This window comes from Cnephaeus nilssonii (genome assembly GCF_951640355.1).
Source record: "Cnephaeus nilssonii genome assembly, chromosome: 15".
Lineage (NCBI taxonomy): Eukaryota > Metazoa > Chordata > Mammalia > Chiroptera > Vespertilionidae > Cnephaeus > Cnephaeus nilssonii.
In genome coordinates this window covers 62107736-62127510 of record NC_137086.1, presented here as the reverse complement: position 1 = coordinate 62127510, position 19775 = coordinate 62107736, and the positions used below count along the sequence as shown (strand labels likewise).

General features: G+C 41.6%; 1 protein-coding gene across 1 annotated transcript in view; it reads left to right on the top strand.

Annotated features, from left to right (window-relative positions):
- TMEM131 (transmembrane protein 131) overlaps nucleotides 1–19775 on the top strand; it is a 202855-nt gene that overhangs the window by 46262 nt on the left and 136818 nt on the right. The window contains exon 2 of the mRNA XM_079792637.1: nucleotides 10159–10220. Coding sequence (XP_079648763.1) covers nucleotides 10159–10220 — 62 coding nt within the window. The remainder of the gene's footprint in view (nucleotides 1–10158; nucleotides 10221–19775) is intronic.

Genomic DNA, 19775 nt, shown 5'->3' with positions numbered 1-19775 from the left:
ATCCTCTGCATATTTTGCTGGATATGGTTTGCTTGGATACTGTTGAAGACTTGATAACCATATTTATAAGAGACTAGAGGACCAGTGCACGAATTTGTGCGCGGGTGGAGTCCCTTGGGGTGGCCTGTGGGGATCGGGCCCCAGCTCGTGCCCCCAGAGATGCAGCCCCAGCTGTGTCCTCAGCCTCACAGTCCCGCAGCCCTCTCTGGCACCCAGCTGTGGCCTGGCACCACCCCGTCACCTGCTCCATCATCCCACCTGTGGGGTGATCGATGGGGAATGAGCCCCCCCCCCCCCCCCCCCGCCCGGCTTCCTCAGTGCCTGGGGGCCAGGTGGCGGCCCCGCCACTGCCACTAGTCGCCGTCTGCAGGGCAATCAGCAGGGCAATCGGGCCCCCACTCACACCCGCCTTGGCCTGGTACTGCCCGCTCACCTGCTCCACCATCCCACCGTGGTCCTGCTCTTGTCGGGTCCCATCGGGGCTGGCAGTGCTCCTCTGCTGCCAGCGCAGCATCACCAATGCCCGTCATGTTCCGCGCTGCCCCCTGGTGGTCAGAGCACGTCATAGTGAGCAGTCGAACTCCCGGTCGAACAATTTGCATATTAGGATTTTATTAATGGGATATGGGTCTGTAATTTCCTTTTCTTGTGATAACTTTATCTGAGTTTGATATCATTATTAGGGCCTCATAGACTAAGTTGGGAAGTGTTTCCTTCTCCATTACTTTTTGTAAGAGTTTGTAAAGCATTGGTGTTAGTCCTTTTTAAATATTCGGTAGAATTCACCAATGAAGCCACCTGTCCTTAGGCTTTGCTTTATGGCGGGGGTGGGGAACCTTCTTTCTGCCAAGGGCCATTTGGATATCCATAGCATCATTCGAGGGCCATACAAAATTATCAACTTAAAAATTAGCCTGCTATATTTGGTCAAACATTTAACTCACCCCTAATGCCTTGGCAGGGCCAGATCAAATGATTTCACAGGCCTATTTGGCCTGAGGGCCAGACATTCCCACCCCTGCTTTATGGGCATATTTGATTACTAATTTACTAATCATATTAAAGGTCTATTCAGATTTCCTATTTATTCTTGAGTTAATTTCAGTAGTTCCTGTGTTTCTAGTTATTTGTCCATTTCATCTAGTCTATCTAATTTATTGGTGTAACTTTTCCTAGTTATCCTCTTACCCATTTACTCCTATAAGGCTGGTAAACCCTTTTTATCTCTGTAAGATTAGTTCCCTGTTTCATTCATGAATTATTTTCAGCCTACCTAAAAAGTTTATTAATTTTGTTGATGTTTTCAAGGAACCAAATTTTTGTTTGATTACTTTTTTTTATATTTTCTGCTCTCAATTTTATTTCCACTCTAATTTGTATTATATTCTTTTTTCTTCTTACTTTGGGTTTAGTTTGCTCTTTTTCTAGTTTCTTAAAATTATAGGTTAGGTTATTTGAGATATTTGTTTCTTTTTATTTTTTTAAATATATTTTTATTGATTTCAGAGAGGAAGGGAGAGGAAGAGAGAGAGAGAAACATCAATGATGAGAGGAAATCATTGATTGGCTGCCTCCTGCACACCCTCTACCAGGGTCTGAGCTTGCAACCTGGGCATGTGCCCTTGACCGGAATCGAACCCGTGACCCTTGAGTCTTCAGGCCGACGCTGTATACACTGAGTCAAACTGGCTAGGACATGTTTCTTTTTAATATAAGCATGTACAGCTAAAAATTTCCTCCTAAGCACTTCTTTCCCTACATCTTACAAGTTATGGTAATATGTGGTTTTGTTTTTACTACAAAATATTTTCTAATTTTCCTTTTCATTTCTTTTTTTCTTTAATTTTATTGTTTAAGGTATTACAAATAGTAGTACATATGACTCTTGTTTTTCCTCCACTGACCTCCCCCTAGCCTCCTCTACCCCCTGCCCCCAGTGTCTTGAATCTGTTGGTTGTGCTTATATGCATGCATACAAATCCTTCGGTTGATCTCTTACCACCACCACCCTCCACCCCCCCCCCCCCCAAACCTCCCCTACCTTCCTGCTGTGGTTTGACAGTCTGTTCGATGCTTCTTTGGCTCTTGTCTATTTTTGTTCAACAGTTTTGTAATGTTCTTTATTATCCACAAATGAGTGAGATCATGTGGTATTTATCTTTAGCTGACTGGCTTATTTCACTTAGCATAATGCTCTCCAGTTCCATCCATGCTGTTGCAAATGGTAAGAATTTCTTCTTTTTTTATAGCAGCATAGTATTCCATTGTGTAGGTGTACCACAGTTTTCTAATCCATTCATCTGCTGATGGGCATTTAGGCTGTTTCCAAATCTAAGCTATTGTAAATTGTGCTGCTATGAACATAGGGGTGCATATATCCTTTCTGATTGGTGTTTCTGTTTTCTTGGGATATATTTCTAGAAGTGGGATTACTGGGTCAACTGGGAGTTCCATTTTTAATTTTTTGAGGAAACGCCATACTGTTTTCCACAGTGGCTGCACCAGTCTGCATTCCCATCAGCAGTTTCTTATTTGACACATTGATTAATTAGGCCTGTTTTTAATTTCCACATATTTTTTATTTCTTTCTATTGATTTGTAATTTCACTCCATTGTGGTTGGAGAACTTGGTTTGTATGACCTCATCCCTTTAAAGTTTTTGGGACTTGTTTTATAGCCTAACATATTGTCTGTCTTGGAGAATGTTTCATGTACACTTAGTAGAATGTATATTCTATCGTTGGAGTGTTCTATTAATGATATTAGATCTAATTGGTTCCTACTGTTGTTTGGGTTTATTGTAATTTCATTGGTGATATTTTGCCTAGTTTTTCTATCCATTTTTGAAGGTTGGATATTGAATTCTCCAAGTATTTTTGTTGAATTTCTTGTTTCTCCTTAACATTTCTGTCAGTTGTTGCTGCTTGTATTTTGGAGCTCTCTTGTTAGATGCATATATGTTTATAATTGCTATATCTTTTTGATAGATTGATCTCTTTGTCATTATGAAATGTCTCTAGTAACATTTTTGTTAAGTCTTTTTTTTTTTTTAATGATTGTCCTGGGCATAACAATTAACACCTTAATTTATAACAATTTTATTCAGATTAATACCACCTATTCTTCAAATATTTTTCCTACCCCTTCTCCTTTCCTTTTCTTCTGGGACACCAATTGTGCAACTGTTGGTATTCTTGATAGTATCTCATATAGGTCACTGAGGCTTTGTTCATTTTTTCTTCATTTTTATTTCTCAGACCAGATAATCTCAACCTACTTTCATGTTTGCTGATTCTTTCTTACACATTATTGAAATATGCTATTGAGTTCCTTTGGTGTATTTTTTACTTCAGTTATCGTAATTTTAATTTCCAAATTTCTACTTGTATCCTTTTTCGGATTTCTTTCTCTTTATTGGTATTTTCTATTTGGTGAAACATCATTCTCTTTATTTTTTCTTTTATTATTTATTTGCTAACATACTAAAGGAGCTCATTTAATATTTTTAGTAAGAGCTATATCTGGACTTCCACAGCGACAGTTTCTGCTTATTGCATTTTTTCCTGTGTATGGGCCATATTTTGTCATTTCTTTGTTTCTTATAATACTTCATTAAAATTTGGGGAATTTCAGTACTTACACTTTTTTTATTAGGTTTCTTTCATAAATCCCTTTGTACTTTTAATGTGGAAAGTAGATAAATTAGATGTATATTACATCTTCCAGATAAGAAAACTAGCAAGGGGACGAATAAAGTTTCAAACATAAAGTATCTTTATAGATAGAGGGGTCCATACAAAACTAGTTCAGAATGTTTAAAAATTTTTATTATGAGCATTTTGCTGAAACAAGATCCTGAGCAAGTATAACTATGAAAGATATTAATGTCACTAATGATAATTAATTTTGAAATAGTAATGCCATTATTTTAACCAATATTTCTTATCTTTCATCTTTCATACTTTGTGCTAGGCATAGATGGCAAAATAAGCAAACCAGGAACTAGTTACAGATTGTGATAAAATAGGGCATATGAGAGACGATTACAGGGAACTGCTTGAAACAGTCACAGAAGGTCTCTCTGTGAGACTGACACGAAGGAGAATACACCAGCCATGAGAAACGGATTTCATGACAAGATGGCTCTTTGACACAGGATTTTGGGGCCCTTCCAAGTCATGGCCTTTCTTTAGTCTGGGTTTTAAAAAGATCAATTAGATAAAGACCAGATAAGTCTGACCTTCTAGTTTGATGATGGGAATTTATGCGATAGTAGCAGCCACCAAATATTGTATGTTTCCAGTACTTTCTTCTTGGTTTTCTCTATTAAATAAATGGAAAGTTTCTAACTAGTAACTCCTACTTTTTGTCTCCTACATTGAGAGCATCTGGCTAGCCAATTAATTCTTGTTAGTTTCTTGTGTTCTTACATCAATAAATCTGTCTTCAATAGGAGTATAACAGAAAAACACTTTGTAGATCATCTGAAATTTCAGTTTATGTTAACAGGTGAGGAAAGGGCTAAGAAATGGGTGAGCTGGGCAGAACCTTTATACTCACAGTCCTTTCTTCTGAACAGCTTATCAGTGTAGAGATGTTCTTTGCACTCCAAATGTACTCTATGTTAGTTCCTTTGGCGTCATTAGCTCTGACCTAACTTTGAAATCCATCTACAAGCTAGGACTAGAGACAACAACCAGAAAGAGGTCATTTGCACCAGTTAATGCAAATACCAACTTATACCTGAGCAAAAAGGTGGAATTTCATTCATGCACTTAATATTCATTGAATGTTCTCTGTATACTAAGAACTGGTGGGGAATAAGCAGGAGTAGAATAGGTTGCATGGAGAAGAGACTGTTCTATGATGACCACTGCTGGACCCAGAACAGACACTTCCCCTAAATCCCCTCAGAAACTGATCCCTCCCTTCTATCCAAGGCAAGCCCCTAAGGTGGATTTTCCTTACCTGGAGCTGATCTCGCTCCTGTACCCCTATGCATCCTGCCCTGTTCTATATAACTCGTTAGCACCTGCTACAGAGGCAGAGGATATCCATGCTCTCTTGTCCACTCAAGGCACTCCTCATATGTAAGTTACCTTAATAAACTCTTTATTTTATTTTATTTTTTAAATTTCTGTATTGATTAAGGTATTACATATGTTTCCTTATCCCTCCATTACCCCCCTAACCTCCCCCCACTGATGCCCTGACCCCCCTGTTGTCTGTGTCCATTGGTTAGGCTTATATGCATGCATACAAGTCCTTTGGTTGATCTCTCCCCCTTCCCCCAACCCCTACCTTCCCTCTGGGGTTTGATGGTCTGATCGATGCTTCTCTGTCTCTGGATCTGTTTTTGTTCATCAGTTTGTGTTGTTCATTATATTCCATAAATGAGTGAGACCATGTGATATTTATCTTTCTCTGACTGGCTTATTTTACTTAACATAATGCTCTCCAGTTCTATCCATGCTGTTGCAAATGGTAAGAATTCCTTCTTTTCTACCGCAGCGTAGTATTCCGTTGTGTAGATGTACAACAGTTTTTAAATCCACTCATCTGCTGATGGGCACTTAGCTATGGTGAATTGTGCTGCTATGAACATAGGGGTGCATATATCCTTTCTGATTGGTGTTTCTAGTTTCTTGGGATATATTCCTAGAAGTGGGATCACCTTAATAAACTCGATGTAATGATGGACTTCTCAGCCTCTTTCTTTGGTTTCTCAGCCCCGGGAAATTTTACCAACAGGTTGGCAATGTGGTTAAAGAGAAACATAGCAATGGAGGAGATGAATTTCCCAAAGTAAAATCAATATGTGATTATTCAAATTAACAGGAAAGTGATGCTCGCAGGCAGGAAAACACCACTTAATTATGTAAGGTAATCTAATTAGCTAATATCTCATTCTGCTGCTTGACTTTCAGCTTTAGCTGTATGCCAGGTATTTGGGATTAGACAGCAAGTTTCTTCCCTGAATGCCCAAAGACCAACAACGAGGAGCCAATTGAAATACCATTGTTTTGTGCTTTTTAAAAATTAACCTTTTATTTTAGAACAATCCAAGTTTTATGTAAATATTTCAAAGATAGTACAGAGTTTCTGTATACACTCTCACCCAATTTTCCCTATAATTAACATCTTCCCTTAATGTGTACTTCTTATTATAATTAATGAACCAGTATTCATACATTATTAAGTGAAGCGCCCATATTTTATTCAGATTCCTTAGCTTTTACCTTACTTCCTTTTTCTTTTCTAGGATCCTATCCAATATACCCCATTACATTTAGTAGTTATGTCTCCTGAGGCTCCTCTGTCTGTGACAGTTTCTCAGACATTTCTTGTTTTTTTATGACCTTGACAGTTTTCTGGAGTACTGGTCAGGTACTTTGTAGAATGTCTCTCAGTGAGATTTGTCTGGTGTTTTTCTCACAATGAGACTGTGGCTAAGTGATTTTGGAAGGAAGACCACAGACATAAAAGTGCTATTTTATTATAAATCATATCAAGAGTACATACTATCAACATGAACTTGCACTGTGGAAATTGACCTTGATCATCTAAGGTAATGTTCTCCATTGTGAATTTACTATTTTTTTCTTCCTTTCTATATTGTTTTATTTGGAAGGAAATCACAGTGTGTATCCCAGGCTTAAAGAGTGGGGAGTTACACTCCACCATCTAGATAAAAGAGTTTCTGTGTAAATTATTTAGAATTCTTCAGTCTAGGAGTTTTGTCTCTTCTCCCTCACTTATGTATTTATTCACTCATTTATTTATAGCAGTATGGACTCATGGATATTTTATATTTTGGGTTATAATGTAATACTACTTTATTTTACTGCTCAAGTTGTTTTAGCTTTGGCCATTTGGGAACTCTTTCTGTTCCTGTGACATATTCCCATCAATGTAGGTTTTTTGGTTTTTAGCACTTTCTCACTTTCTGGCACAACAGGATGCTCCAGTTTCATCCTGTATTTTTCCTGCCCTAGCCCTGGATTCAGCCACCTCTCTAGGAAGCCCTGGTTCCTTTTATTGGAGGATGGTATTAGAAACCAAGACCTGGGTGCTAAGTGTGCTCTTTTTTTTTTTTTTTAATATATTTTATTGATTTTTTACAGAGAGAAAGGGAGAGAGTTAGAAACATCAATCAGCTGCCTCTTGCACACCCCCCACTGGGGATGTGCCCGCAACCAAGGCACATGCCCTTGACCGGAATCGAACCTGGGACCTTTCAGTCTGCAGGCTGACGCTCTATCCACTGAGCCAAACCGGTTTCGGCCTAAGTGTGCTCTTTGCTACAGGATACAGTACTTCTAGGCCTTCTCAACTGACAGAGCAAGGAAATGTATGTGTATACTAACCTGCATATATACACATCCATATATTTCTGTATGTAATTATCTATCTATATCATGCTGAACATACTGATGTTGCCAACTCTAATCCATTACCACATAGATTATTCTAGCCTCCTTTCTTTGCTTTTGTGTAAACTCTTATCCCAACAGTGAGAAATTTAACTCCACTATCTTCCATGTACTTAATTATTCAATTCCTGTATACATGTATCAGCATCAGAATTATTAACACAAACCCCTGTGGGAAATAACTTTATCAGCTAGAGTACAGTGCTTATGTAGTTTCTTTTGCTTGTAGTCTTACAGATTCCACTAATTTCCAAATTATTTATATTAGCATCTTTCCTCATCCTGCCCCCCTTTAGTGAGTTGATTTTATACATTTGTAATATTGTTAAATTGTTTTGTTACCTTCTGCATTCCATTGTGGGATCCCTTGATCTCCTAAATGATTTTTTAAAAATCCTCACCCAGGAATACATTTTTATTGATTTGTGAGAGGGGAAGAGAGAGAAAGAAACATCATGTAAGAGAACATCAATCAGTTGCCTCTTGTATGACTGGGGATTGAACCTGAAACCTTGCTATGTGCCCTGATCAGGAATCGAACCTGCCACTTTTTGGTGTACGGGCCAACACTCCAATCAACTGAGCCACATAGGCCATGTCCTAAATATATTTTTAATTGCACACATTAGGTTTACTGTTTGTGCTGTAGAGTTCTGGTTTGACAAATGCAGTGTCGTGTGTCTACATTATAATGTCATGTAGAGTACTGGAATTTCACTGCCCAGAAAAAATTTGCTGTGCTTCACTTTTTCAGCCTTTTCTTTCTCTCTCCAAACCCCTACCAACCACTGATCTTTTTACCATTTCTATAGTGTTTCCTTTTCCAAAATGTCATATACTTGGAATCATACAGTATGTATGTAGCCTTTTCTTTTACTTCTTATCACCAACTAGTAGTTCATTGTATAGTTTGTCTAGTTACCTGTAGAAGGACATCTTGATTGTGTCCAGTTGTGATGATGAATAAAGCTGCTGTAAGGAATTGCATGCAGATTTTTATGGACATACTAGAGGCCCGGTGCACAAAATTCGTGCACGGAGGGGGGTTGTCCCTCAGCCCAGCCTGTACCCTCTCCAATATGGGACCCCTTGAGGGATGTCCGACTGCCCGTTTAGGCCTGATCGGGCCTAAACGGGCAGTCAGACATCCCTCTCACAATCCAGGACTGCTGGCTCCCAACTGCTTGCCTGCCTGCCTTCCTGATGGCCCCTAACCGCTTCTGCCTGCCAGCCTGATCACCCCCTAACCACTCTGCTGCCAGCCTGTTTGCCCCCAACTTCCCTCCTCTGCTGACCTGGTCACCCCTAACTGTCCTCTCCTGCAGGGTTGATCACCTCCAACTGCCCTCCCTTGCAGGCCTGGTCCTTCTCAAATGCCCTCCCTTGCAGGCTGGGTGCCTCCCATCTGCCCTCTCCTGCTGGCCATCTTGTGTCCACATGGGGGCAGCTATATTGTGTGTTGCAGTGATGATCAATCTGTATATTGCTCTTTTATTAGATAGGATAGAGGCCTGGTACAGGGGTGGGGGCCAGCTGCTTTGCCCTGAAGGGTGTTTCGGATCAGGTGGGGGTTCCCTTGGGGCATGGGGCGGCCTGAGCGAGGGGCCTGTGGTGGTTTGCAGGCTGGCCACGCCCCCTGGCCACCCAAGTGGAGGCCCTGGTATCTGGAATTTATTTTCCTTCTACAATTGAAACTTTGTAGCCTGCAGCGGAGCCAAGCCTGGGGCTCCCTCTGAGGCCGGCAGCCATTTCTGTTGGGGTTATAATTGAAACTTTGTTGCTTTAAGCGGGTGGGCCTGGCCAGGGTGTGCAGAAAGCTTTGCTTCCCCTGTTGCCGGCGGCAACCCTGGCCTGCTCTCTCAAGCTCCATTCTGCCGCCATTTGTTTGAATTTGTTTACATTCTATAATTGAAACTTTGTAGCTCGAGTGGAGGCTTAGGCCTGGCAAGGGCAGGCGGAAAGCTTGGCTTCCTCTGTTACCTAGGAAACCTTGCTCTCTGTGGCTGTAGCCATCTTGGTTTGGGTTAATTTGCATGCTCGCTCTGATTGGATGGTGGGCGTGGCTTGTGGGCGTGTCAGAGGTATGGTCAATTTGCGTATTTGTCTATTATTAGGTAGGATATTTTCAAGTCAGTTGGGTGAATATCTAGGAACATAATTGCTGGATTGTGTAGTAAAAGTGTGTTAGCTTTGTATCTCGGCTTTGCATTGTGCTCTGTTTCTTGGAACAGAATAATCTTTTTGCCATTTTCCTCACCCGCCCCTACCAAGTCTGTTTTGACTGTTGATCCCAAGTCATATCATCCCTTTAAAAGAGCAGATGATATAAAATGCCAACTTATCATTTTGGGGGGAAATGCAATCCTTAGTGATCTTTGCTGTGTGTTTGTGTTATTTCTAGTAATCTGTCAGTGTAAATAATCAGCTACATTAGTCAAATATGACTATTTTGTGCTTTCTGGCAGTATAGTAGGAATAGATATTTTGCAAGTGGTTTACACAGCCTGTAGTTTGTTTAAAACTAGTTTCTAATTGAGTTGTGTTATTTTATTTTAAAGCATTCAATTGTTGCTAAAACCCTGGAGCATTAGTCATATTTTCCTCTATCACCATCAAGCAGTATATTTTTAAAATATAAAAACTGTAGCAATTAACTTTAAGGTAAAAATATTTTAAGTAAAATTGATGTTTCTTTAAATGATAGTATGTTTTGTTTTCTTCACAGCATTTATTCAGTCGGAGAGCATAATAGAAGTACTGCGTTTTGATGATGGAGGGCTACTACAGGTAATTTTATTTTAAATTCAAGCATTATCTCAGTGTCAAGCCTTAAATGATATCTGATTATTATTATTTTTTAAATATGTAGCTGCCTTTTGTGAAATATATTTTATGAGCTTTATGTGGGGAAAGGTCAGTAGAATCATCTATATACATAAGAGCTTAAGTGACCGTTAACAGCCAAATGACTGGTCGACCAGTCGATATGACACGCACTGACCACCAGGGGGCAGACGCTCAACGCAGGAGATTCCCCTGGTGGTCAGTGTGCTCCTATAGCCAACCTCCCACGGCCCCTCCTCCTGGCTGGCCAACCTTCTGTGGTCTCCCCCCTGCTGGACAAACTTCCACGGCCCCTCCCCCTAGGTCCCGATGGGTGGAGAGCAGCAGGCCAACCTCCCACGGTCCCCCCGTCTGGCCGGCCAGGTAGAGGGACCCCCTCTCATGCACGAATTCGTGCACCGGGACTCTAGTTGGTAATAATTTAAAAAACCCTCCTTAGTTATAGGAATTATCTTTTAAATTAAATATTTCCATGAGGGGTAGGGAGTGAGTCTGATTAGGAGCAGTGGAATCTGTGTCACCTCCACAAGGATGGAACCAGTGAGTGAAACACTGAACTCAATGTTGGCCCTCTAAATATTTATCTGGATAAGAACTTCTCTAGAGAGTATAACTTCTATAGATTTACATCTATGTCATCCTTCCACTTGCCATCTTAAGCCCATCTTTAAATATCCTATATAATAAAAGAATAATATGCAAATTAACCATCACTCCGCCACACCCACCAGCCACGCCCACCAGCCAATCGGGGTGAGTATGCAAATTAACCACAACCAAGATGGCTGCAGCCACAGAGAGCAGGAGGGAGGCTTGGGTTTCCCTGGCAATGGAGGAAGCCAAGCTTTCCACACACCCTGGCGGGCCAGGCCTCCACTCAAGGGTACAAAGTTTCAATTATAGAAGGTAAATAAATTCCAACAGAAATGGCGGCAGCCACTGAGCTGGAAGAGCAGGAGGCTAGGGTTGCCCCGGGCGATGAGAAAGCCAAGCTTCTGCAGCCCTGGCTGGCTCAGGCCTTCACTCCAGGCTACAAAGTTTCAATTATAGAAGATACATAAATTCCAATAGAAATGGCTGCTGCCATGGAGCGAGCAGGAGGCTTGGCTCCGCTCCAGGCTACAAAGTTTCAGTTGTAGAAGATAAATAAATTCCAGATACCAGGGCTTCCGCTTGGGTCACCGGGGGCCGTGGCTGGCCTGAAAACCACCATAGGCCCCTATCCCAGGCCGTCCCACGCCCCAAGGGAACCCCCACCCTGATCTGGGACACACTTCAGGGCAAACCAGCTGGCCCCCACCCATGCACCAGGCGTCTATAGTATCTAATAAAAGAGTAATATGCAGATTGACTATCACTCCAACACACAAGATGGCTGCCCTCATGTGGTCAAAGATCCTGTACTCATGTGGACACAAGATGGCCACCACAAGATGGCCAGCAGGGGAGGGCAGTTGGGAGCCACCAGGCCTGCAAGGGAGGGCAGTTGGGGGCGATCAACCCTGCAGGGGAGGGCAGTTAGGGGTGACCAGGCTGGCTGAGGAGGGAAGTTGGGGGCAAACAGGCTGGCAGGGGAGCAGTTAGACATCAATCAGGCTGGCATGGGAGTTGTTAGGGGGTGATCAGGCTGGCAGGCAGAAGTGGTTAGGGGCAATCAGGAAGGCAAGCAGGTGAGCAGTTGGGAGCCAGCAGTCCTGGATTGTGAGAGGGATGTCCGACTGCCCGTTTAATGGGATCGGGCCTAAACGGGCAGTCGGACATCCCTTGAGGGGTCCCAGATTGGAGAGGGTGCAGGTTGGGCTGAGGGACACCCCCCCCCCCCCGTGCATGAATTTCATGCATCGGGCCTCTAGTATTTTACATGAAATTAGAAAATGTAATCTGATACAATCCTGTCTTTCAGACCCAGTTCAGATATTACCATGAAGCCTGCTTTAGTGTTCTCAACTAAAATCAGTTCTAGAATTTCAGAGCTGAAAGGAACAATAAAAGCTGTCTTAACCAGTCCTCTGGTTTTTGTGGCTGGTGTGTTTCCTGCCCTCCACCCCAAACTTTATTTATATTCTATGCTTGTCTTACCACCTTGTAATGATAGCATTTGTTTTTAAAACCATGTTATTTGGCAGCATAACTGACAATTTTTTGTTCATTTTATATTTAAAGGAAACCAAGTTTTAGATTAAGAAAGTTGCCCAAGATCCTAGGACTTTGTGGTAGTGGGATTGGTATTAGAATTCTGGTCTTCTCACTCTAGGTGTGATTATTAGTCTCTGTATTATGTTGTACTGCCTATAATGTATTTGTTTACTTGTTTATAACTAAAAACATGATAAATATTGCTGAAAAAGTATTTTCTGTAGTTGTGATAAAATCAGAGTTCTTAACACCAAAGATTTGACACAGAAGTACAATCTCCATAAAGGAAAAATTGATGAATTAAATAAAAACTTGCTCTGCAAAAGACCATCTGAAGTAGGTAAAAAGTCAGGCTGTGGACTAAGGGACAAAGAACCTAGTTCTTAGAATATATAAAGAACTCTCAAAACTCCATAATAATTTAAAAAATCTAATTAGGAGCTGGCAAAAGACATGAGCAGACATTTTACTGAAAAGGATATAAAAATAACAAAAAGGACATGGAAGCTATTCAACATCATTATCCATCAGGAAAATGCAAATCCAAACCACACACACAAAATAGTGACAACACTAAGTGCTAGCCAGGATGGAGAGAAACTGGATCACTCATGTATTGCTAGTGGGTCTGTACCTGTACGCCACTCTGGAAAATGGTTTGGCAGTTTCTTACCCTGTGAAATAACCTGGCACTCTAGTGAATTCTCCCAGAGAAATGGAAATTTATATTCACAACGAGATATGTACATAGAGCTTTATTTGTAATAGTAAAAAAACTGGAAACAACCCAGGTGTCCTTCAGTGGGTGACTAGTTAAACAAGCTATGGAGCATTCATGCCCTGGAGCACCTGCTTAGCAGTAAAAAGAGGAGCATTTCTTGCCACATGCAGCAACCTGAGTGAATCACCAGAAATTACGCTGAGTAAACAAAGCCAATCCCAAGATTCTACTTGTATGATTTTGTGTACATGACAGTTTTGAGATGACACATTTTAGATATGAACAACAGAGTAGTGGTTGCTGGAGCTTGGGGGAGGGGGAAGCAGAAGGTGGGTGGTAAAGGGTAGCACCCAGGCTCCTTGTGGTGATGGAATGTTCTGAATTGTGACTATGGTGGTGGATTCATGAACCTACATGTGTGAGAGTTAGTAGACACGCAAATACATAGATGAGTACAAGTAGAACTGGGGAGATCTGAACAAGATATGTAATTGTGTCGATGTCAATATCCTGGTTGTGATCTTACACGATAGCTTTTGCAGAATGTTACATTGGGGGAAACTGGGTAAAATGTAGCTTTCTATTAATTTGGTTCTTACAGCTATGTGTGAATCTACAATTATCTCAATAAAAATTACATTAAAAATACACATAGGCAAACACATGAAGCAAAACAATTGTTTTAAAAAGTTAGGAAGACCCATTTTGTGAGTTAAAACTTTCTACAACTGTCTCACAGGCGCTTTACCTGTTTTCAATGATGAGATTATTTACAAAGAACCTTTTGGGGGATGGGGGTGGGTAGTTGATGAGAGGCAAGAACACAAGTTTAGTTTTCTTAAGCAAGTTTAGTTTTCTTAATTCTCTACCTCTACCCCAGGCCTTGAAGTATGTCATTTTATATCTGAAGGTGGCAAAAAATCTGGTCATCTGCAAGGAAACTTGGCTCCTCTACTCAAGCATAGCCCTGGGGAAAGCTGCACAGTATGTGACACTGATACACTGCCCAGGTGGCCCCTGGTATCACTGACCTGTGTTCACGCCCTTCCTATACATCAAGACCTTAATTTCTTGGCTGGCACATAACTTGTCTTACATCTAAGCACCTAGTGCCTTGTACACAACTAGCCTTGTTTGCCTAATTCTGTAGCAAATATCATTTAGTTGAATTTTTCTTTCTAAGGGAATTAAATGTTCTTTTCAACAATTATATAGCATAAAATGATGACCACATTAAATAAAAATTTTTAGCAATAATATGGACAACTTCAGCTCATGTAAGGCTAAAAGAAGTCAGTATTGGGCACATACAGTCTTATCCCTTGGTAAGACGTATAATTACTATTTATAATAACTATGTAATAGTAGACCAGATTATAGGATTTGAGTTTTGACTCATACCATTTGCTCCTTGGCCAGTAATTTGAATCATTCAGAGGCTTAGTTTCCTTATCTGTAAAATATAATCCTCTATGCTCCAATATGTTAAGAACTGCAAAGTTTACTAGAGATATAAATGTGACAATCAAGTACTTTGATTTATAATGCAAGAAGATTACAAATGAAAAATCTAAATTAATTCTATTTCTTAAACCTTCCAGACCACTGTACCGATTTTTCGGTAATTTCTGAATCTGCCGCTGTACCACTGTACCTAATTTTTGGTACTTTGCCTAGACCTATTTTCTACAATGTCTCCAAGTTCCATCTTATTCTAACCACTTGTTTGCATGTAACATTTTTCTATATCATGTTGATTCTTTCTCTTTAATGCTCATTTTTCTATATCATGTTGATTTTTTCTCTTTAATTTTTTCCTGATGCCCTGAACCTAACTGTCCCAGGTATAGGGGACAGTTAGGTTCAGGGCCTCAGGTCTGGTAGGGTTAAGGTTATAGTAGGATTTTCAATCTCGTCAATACTTACATTTTGGACCAGATAAGTTCTTTGTTGGGGTGGAATGGGGGAGGAAGGAAGAAGACTGGCCTGGGCAGTATAGAGTATTTGTCAGTGTTCCTGGCTTCTGCTCTCTAGATTCCAGCAGTGTAGCCCCCTCAGTTGTGACCATCAAAAATATCAAGACATTGGCCAAGCCAGTGTGGCTCAGTTGGTTGAGCATTGTCCCGTACATCAGAAGGTCTTAGGTTCTTGCCCTTTGCTTACATTTCAGTCACAATATTCTTTTCTCCATTTTCTTTATTTTTTTTCTTTTTGCTCTTGATGTATCAAAAATTTTACTCAAGATATAAGGTTATTAATGTGTGACTCTGCCTGACTTGCTTTTTCTCCTCCTCTTTTGATACAATCCTTTTGTCTTTTTTAAATGGACAAATTGATCTCATTTAATCATACTGTATTTGTGTTTAATCCCAACCATCTAATTTTTATGCTTTCCTTTTTGTTTTCTCTCTTAATTTAGAGGCTTAATTTTCAGATATATATTTAAACCTTTATTTCTCAGATTACCTTAAAATAAATAGTGTCTGTTGTGATCTCGCCCTTTCTCTCAGTACTTACGGAGTGTTGTTGGCATGTCCTGAGATTTTTACTCTTCATTATAGTTAAATAATTATTTTTCTACTTTGTGATTTATACTTCAGAAACAACATTTACTTTCTACTTTTCTAACTTTATTTCCACAGTTCCTTTTCCTTGAGTACCTACTTATCTTTCACAAGACAGCTTCCTCATTTGCAATTCTTCATGACTAATCTTTTTGGCTAGATTATCTTCCTAAAGGTCCCCCCCCCCCAAGAAAGTGTACATGGGTGATACATTTCCTAAATCTCCTTTCTGTCAACTTCAAATGGGAACCAGGTTTGCTCTTCTACAATTGTTAGGTTACACTGCTCTGAAGTGACATACAGTGAAGTGTCACTTAGCATACATGTGGTCACTTAGTGTACAATTTGAAAAGTTTGACATATTTATACTCCTGTGAAACTATCACTACAGTCAAGATGATGAACATACCCATCACCCACGAAAGTTTACTTGTGGCCTATGGTGATCTGTCCACTCTCACACTCCATCTCTAGGCAAACACTGACCTGCTTTCTGTCACTACCATTTAGTTTATATTTTAAATCACTTTATATAAATGGAATCATGCAGCATATACTTTAGGGCTATCTGAGTCAGCATAATTATTTTGAGATTCATCCATGTTGCTGTGTGTACCAATAGTTTATTTTTTTCATTCAAATGTTATTTTCTTTTAAAGTTCTTTTTAAAATAATGCATACTTATTGTAAAACTAGAGGCCTGGTGCACAAAATTCGTGCACAGGTAGGGTCCCTAGGCCTGGCCGGCAATTAGGGCCGATTTGTGGGGTGATTGGTGGGGTAATTGGGGCCCCCGCTCACACTCGCCTTGGCTGGCCTGGGGCCACCCGCTCACTGGCCGCCCCCCCCCACCAGTCGCCTCCCTCTGTGGGGCAACCAGCGGGGTGATTGAGGGGGCCCCGCTTGCACCTGCCTTGGCTGGCAGCCTGGCACCGCCCACTTGCTGGCCCCACTCCCCCACCACCACCACCGGTTGAGCGTCTGCCCTCTGGTGGTCAGTGCACATCATAGCAAGTGGTTGAGAGGCCTTAGCATATCATTAACATATTACACTTTGTTTGGTTGAATGGCTGACCAGATGACCAGACACTTAGCATATTAGGCTTTTATTATCTACTAGAGGCCCAGTGCATGAAAATTCATGCACTGGAGGGGAGGTCCCTCAGCCCGGCCTGCCCCCTCTCACAATCTGGGAGCCCTCAGGGGCGGGAGGCAACCTGGCGATCAGGGGAAGGCGACACCCCATCACACCTCTACTGCTACCACTGCCGGCAACACAAGCCTCAGCCGGCCCTGGTTACCTAAGCCTCGGGCAGCCCTGGGTGGCTGAGCGGCTGGGAAGCGGCCATCCGAAGCTTGCCTGCACCTTAGGCTGGCCCTGGGCAGCTGGGGGGCTGAGGGGACTGAGAGACTCCAAAGGCAGAGCTGAGGGAACTGGGTGCTGCCATCTTGTGACTGTGGGCACCGCCATATTTGAGGGTGTGACAGCCAATTAGCATATTCCCTCCTTATTGGCTGTGGGTGCTGCCATCTTTGAGGGCGTGATGGTCAATTAGCATATTCCCTCCTTATTGGCTGTGGGCGCCACCATCTTTGTGACAGCGTGAGGGTCAATGAGCATATTCCCTCTTTATTAGATAGGATACTAATAAAAGGGTAATTTGCTAATTAGACTGGGAGAATTTCTTGGAGATCTTCCGGCTTCCTTCTGGACAAAGTCATGGTGGCAGGGCTGAGGCAGAGGTGGTTGGGTGATCAGGCCAGGAGGGGAGGGTAGTTGGGGGTGATCAGGCCTGCGGGGGGGCAGTTGGGGGCAAGAAGGCCGGCAGTGGGGGCAGTTGGGGAAGAGCAGGCTGGCAGGGGGCAGTTGGGGGTGAACAGGCCGGCAGGCAGAGTGGTTAGGGGCGATCAGGCAGGCAGGCAGGTGAGCGGTTAGAAGCCAGTGGTCCCGGATTGAGAGAGGGATGTCCCTGTGGGATTGAGCCTAAACTGGCAGTCGGACATCCCCCGAGGAGGGGTCCCAGATTGGAGAGGGTGAAGGCTGGGCTCAGCCCCCCCCCCTTTGCACTAATTTCGTGCACCAGGCCACTAGTATAGGATAATAAAGACATGTTTAATGGAAAAAAAACACAAAGGTTTCCAATCTTGAGTTTATTCTTTTTTTTTATTGCTGAGTAGTATTCCATTGTACAGATAGCACACATTTCATATATCCATTCACCTGTTGATGGAAATTTGAGTTGTCCTAAGAATTGGCCAATTACTAGTATAGCTAAAGCTACTATAAACATTCATGTACAAGTCTTTGGATGGACATAAGCTTTTGTTTCTCTTGGGCAAATATCTAGGAGTTCAGTGGCTAGGTCATATGGCAGGTGTATGTTTATCTTGGTAAGAAATTGCCAACATTTTTCTAAAGTGGTGGTTCTATTTTGCTTTGCATTCCCACCAGTATGTATGAAAAATAGTTCTAGTTACCTCACATCCACTCCAACCCTTATCTGATTAGTCTTTTCAATTTTGGACATTATAATAGATTAGAGGCCCAATACATGAAAATTCATGCACTGGAGGAGGTGTCCCTCAGCCCAGCCTGCCTCCTGTCACAGTCCAGGAGCCTTCAGGGGCGGGCGGCGACTCGGCGATCAGGGGAAGGCAACACCCCAATCATACCTCTGCTGCTGCCACTGCCAGCAGTGCAACCCTCGGCCGGCCCTGGTTACCTGTGCCTCGGGTGGCCCTGGGCAGCTGGGCAGCCGAATTCCAAGGCTTGCTTGCACCTCAGGCCCGCCCTGGGCGGCTGGGCAGCTGCCATCCGAGGCTTGCCTGTGCATTGGGCCGGCCCTGGGTGGCTGGGGGGCTGAGGGGACTAGGGGACTCCGGAGGCAGGTGCCCCGGCGGGGCTGGAGACTGAATGCTGCCATCTTGTGGCTGTGGGCACCACCATCTTTGAGGGTGTGACAGTCAATTAGCATATTCCCTCCTTATTGGCTGTGGGCACTGCCATCTTTGTGAGGGCGTGATGGTCAATTAACATATCCCCTCTTTATTAGATAGGATGTGTAGTTAATTGTAGTTTACCTTAGTAGCTGATGTTGAATGTCTTTTAATGTGCTTAGCTGACATTTGTGTAATGGCCAATTTTTAAAAGTTGGGTGGTTGATTATTCAGATTCCTTATATGTTCAGGATATAAGTTCTTAATCAAATATGTGATTTGCAAATATTTGCTCTCAATGTGTGGCTTGCATTTTCATTTTCATAACAATATTGTTTGGTGAGTATATCTATCGTGTTTTTTCTTTTATACCTAGTGTTTTTTTTGCCTTGTTCAAGAAATCTTTTTCTATTTCAAGGCAATAAAGATAATCTCCTGTTTTCTTGTTGAAGTTTTAGAATTTTAGTTTTTAATCTTAGAACTCTGGTTTATCTAAAGTTAGTTTGAGTTCCATGTATGATATAAGGATAAAGGCTTACTTCCCTCCAATAGGTTTAGCTAGTTGTTCCAGCTCCATTTGTTGAAAAGGGATGTTTCTCTATTGAATTGCATTGATGCATTTGTTGAAAATCAAATGACTACAAATGTGAGTTCATTTCTGGATGTTCTCCTGTTCCATTAATCTATTTGCCTTTATACCAGTACCACACTGTCTTGATTGCTTATAGCTTTTTTTGAGTGTGGCAAGATATACATAATTTAAAAGTTGCATTTTAAACCATTTTTAAGTGTACAGTTTAGTGACATTCGGTATGTTTACATTTATTTTCACAGCAGCACCATCCAGCTCCAGAACTTTTTCATCATCCCAAACTGAAACATTGTAACTCTCCTTAACCCAAACCCTGGCCATTCTATTACACCATTCTATTTTTTGTCTCTATGAATTTGACTACTCTAGGTACCTCATTCATATAAGTGGAATCTTACAGTATTTGTCCTTTTGTGACTGCTTATGTCACTTAGCATAAGTGTAAACTTAGTCTTCAAGGTTCATCCATGTTGTAGCATATATCAGAATTTCCTTTCTTTTTAAGATTGAATAATGTTCTGTTGTATAAATTACATTTTTTTGTCCAT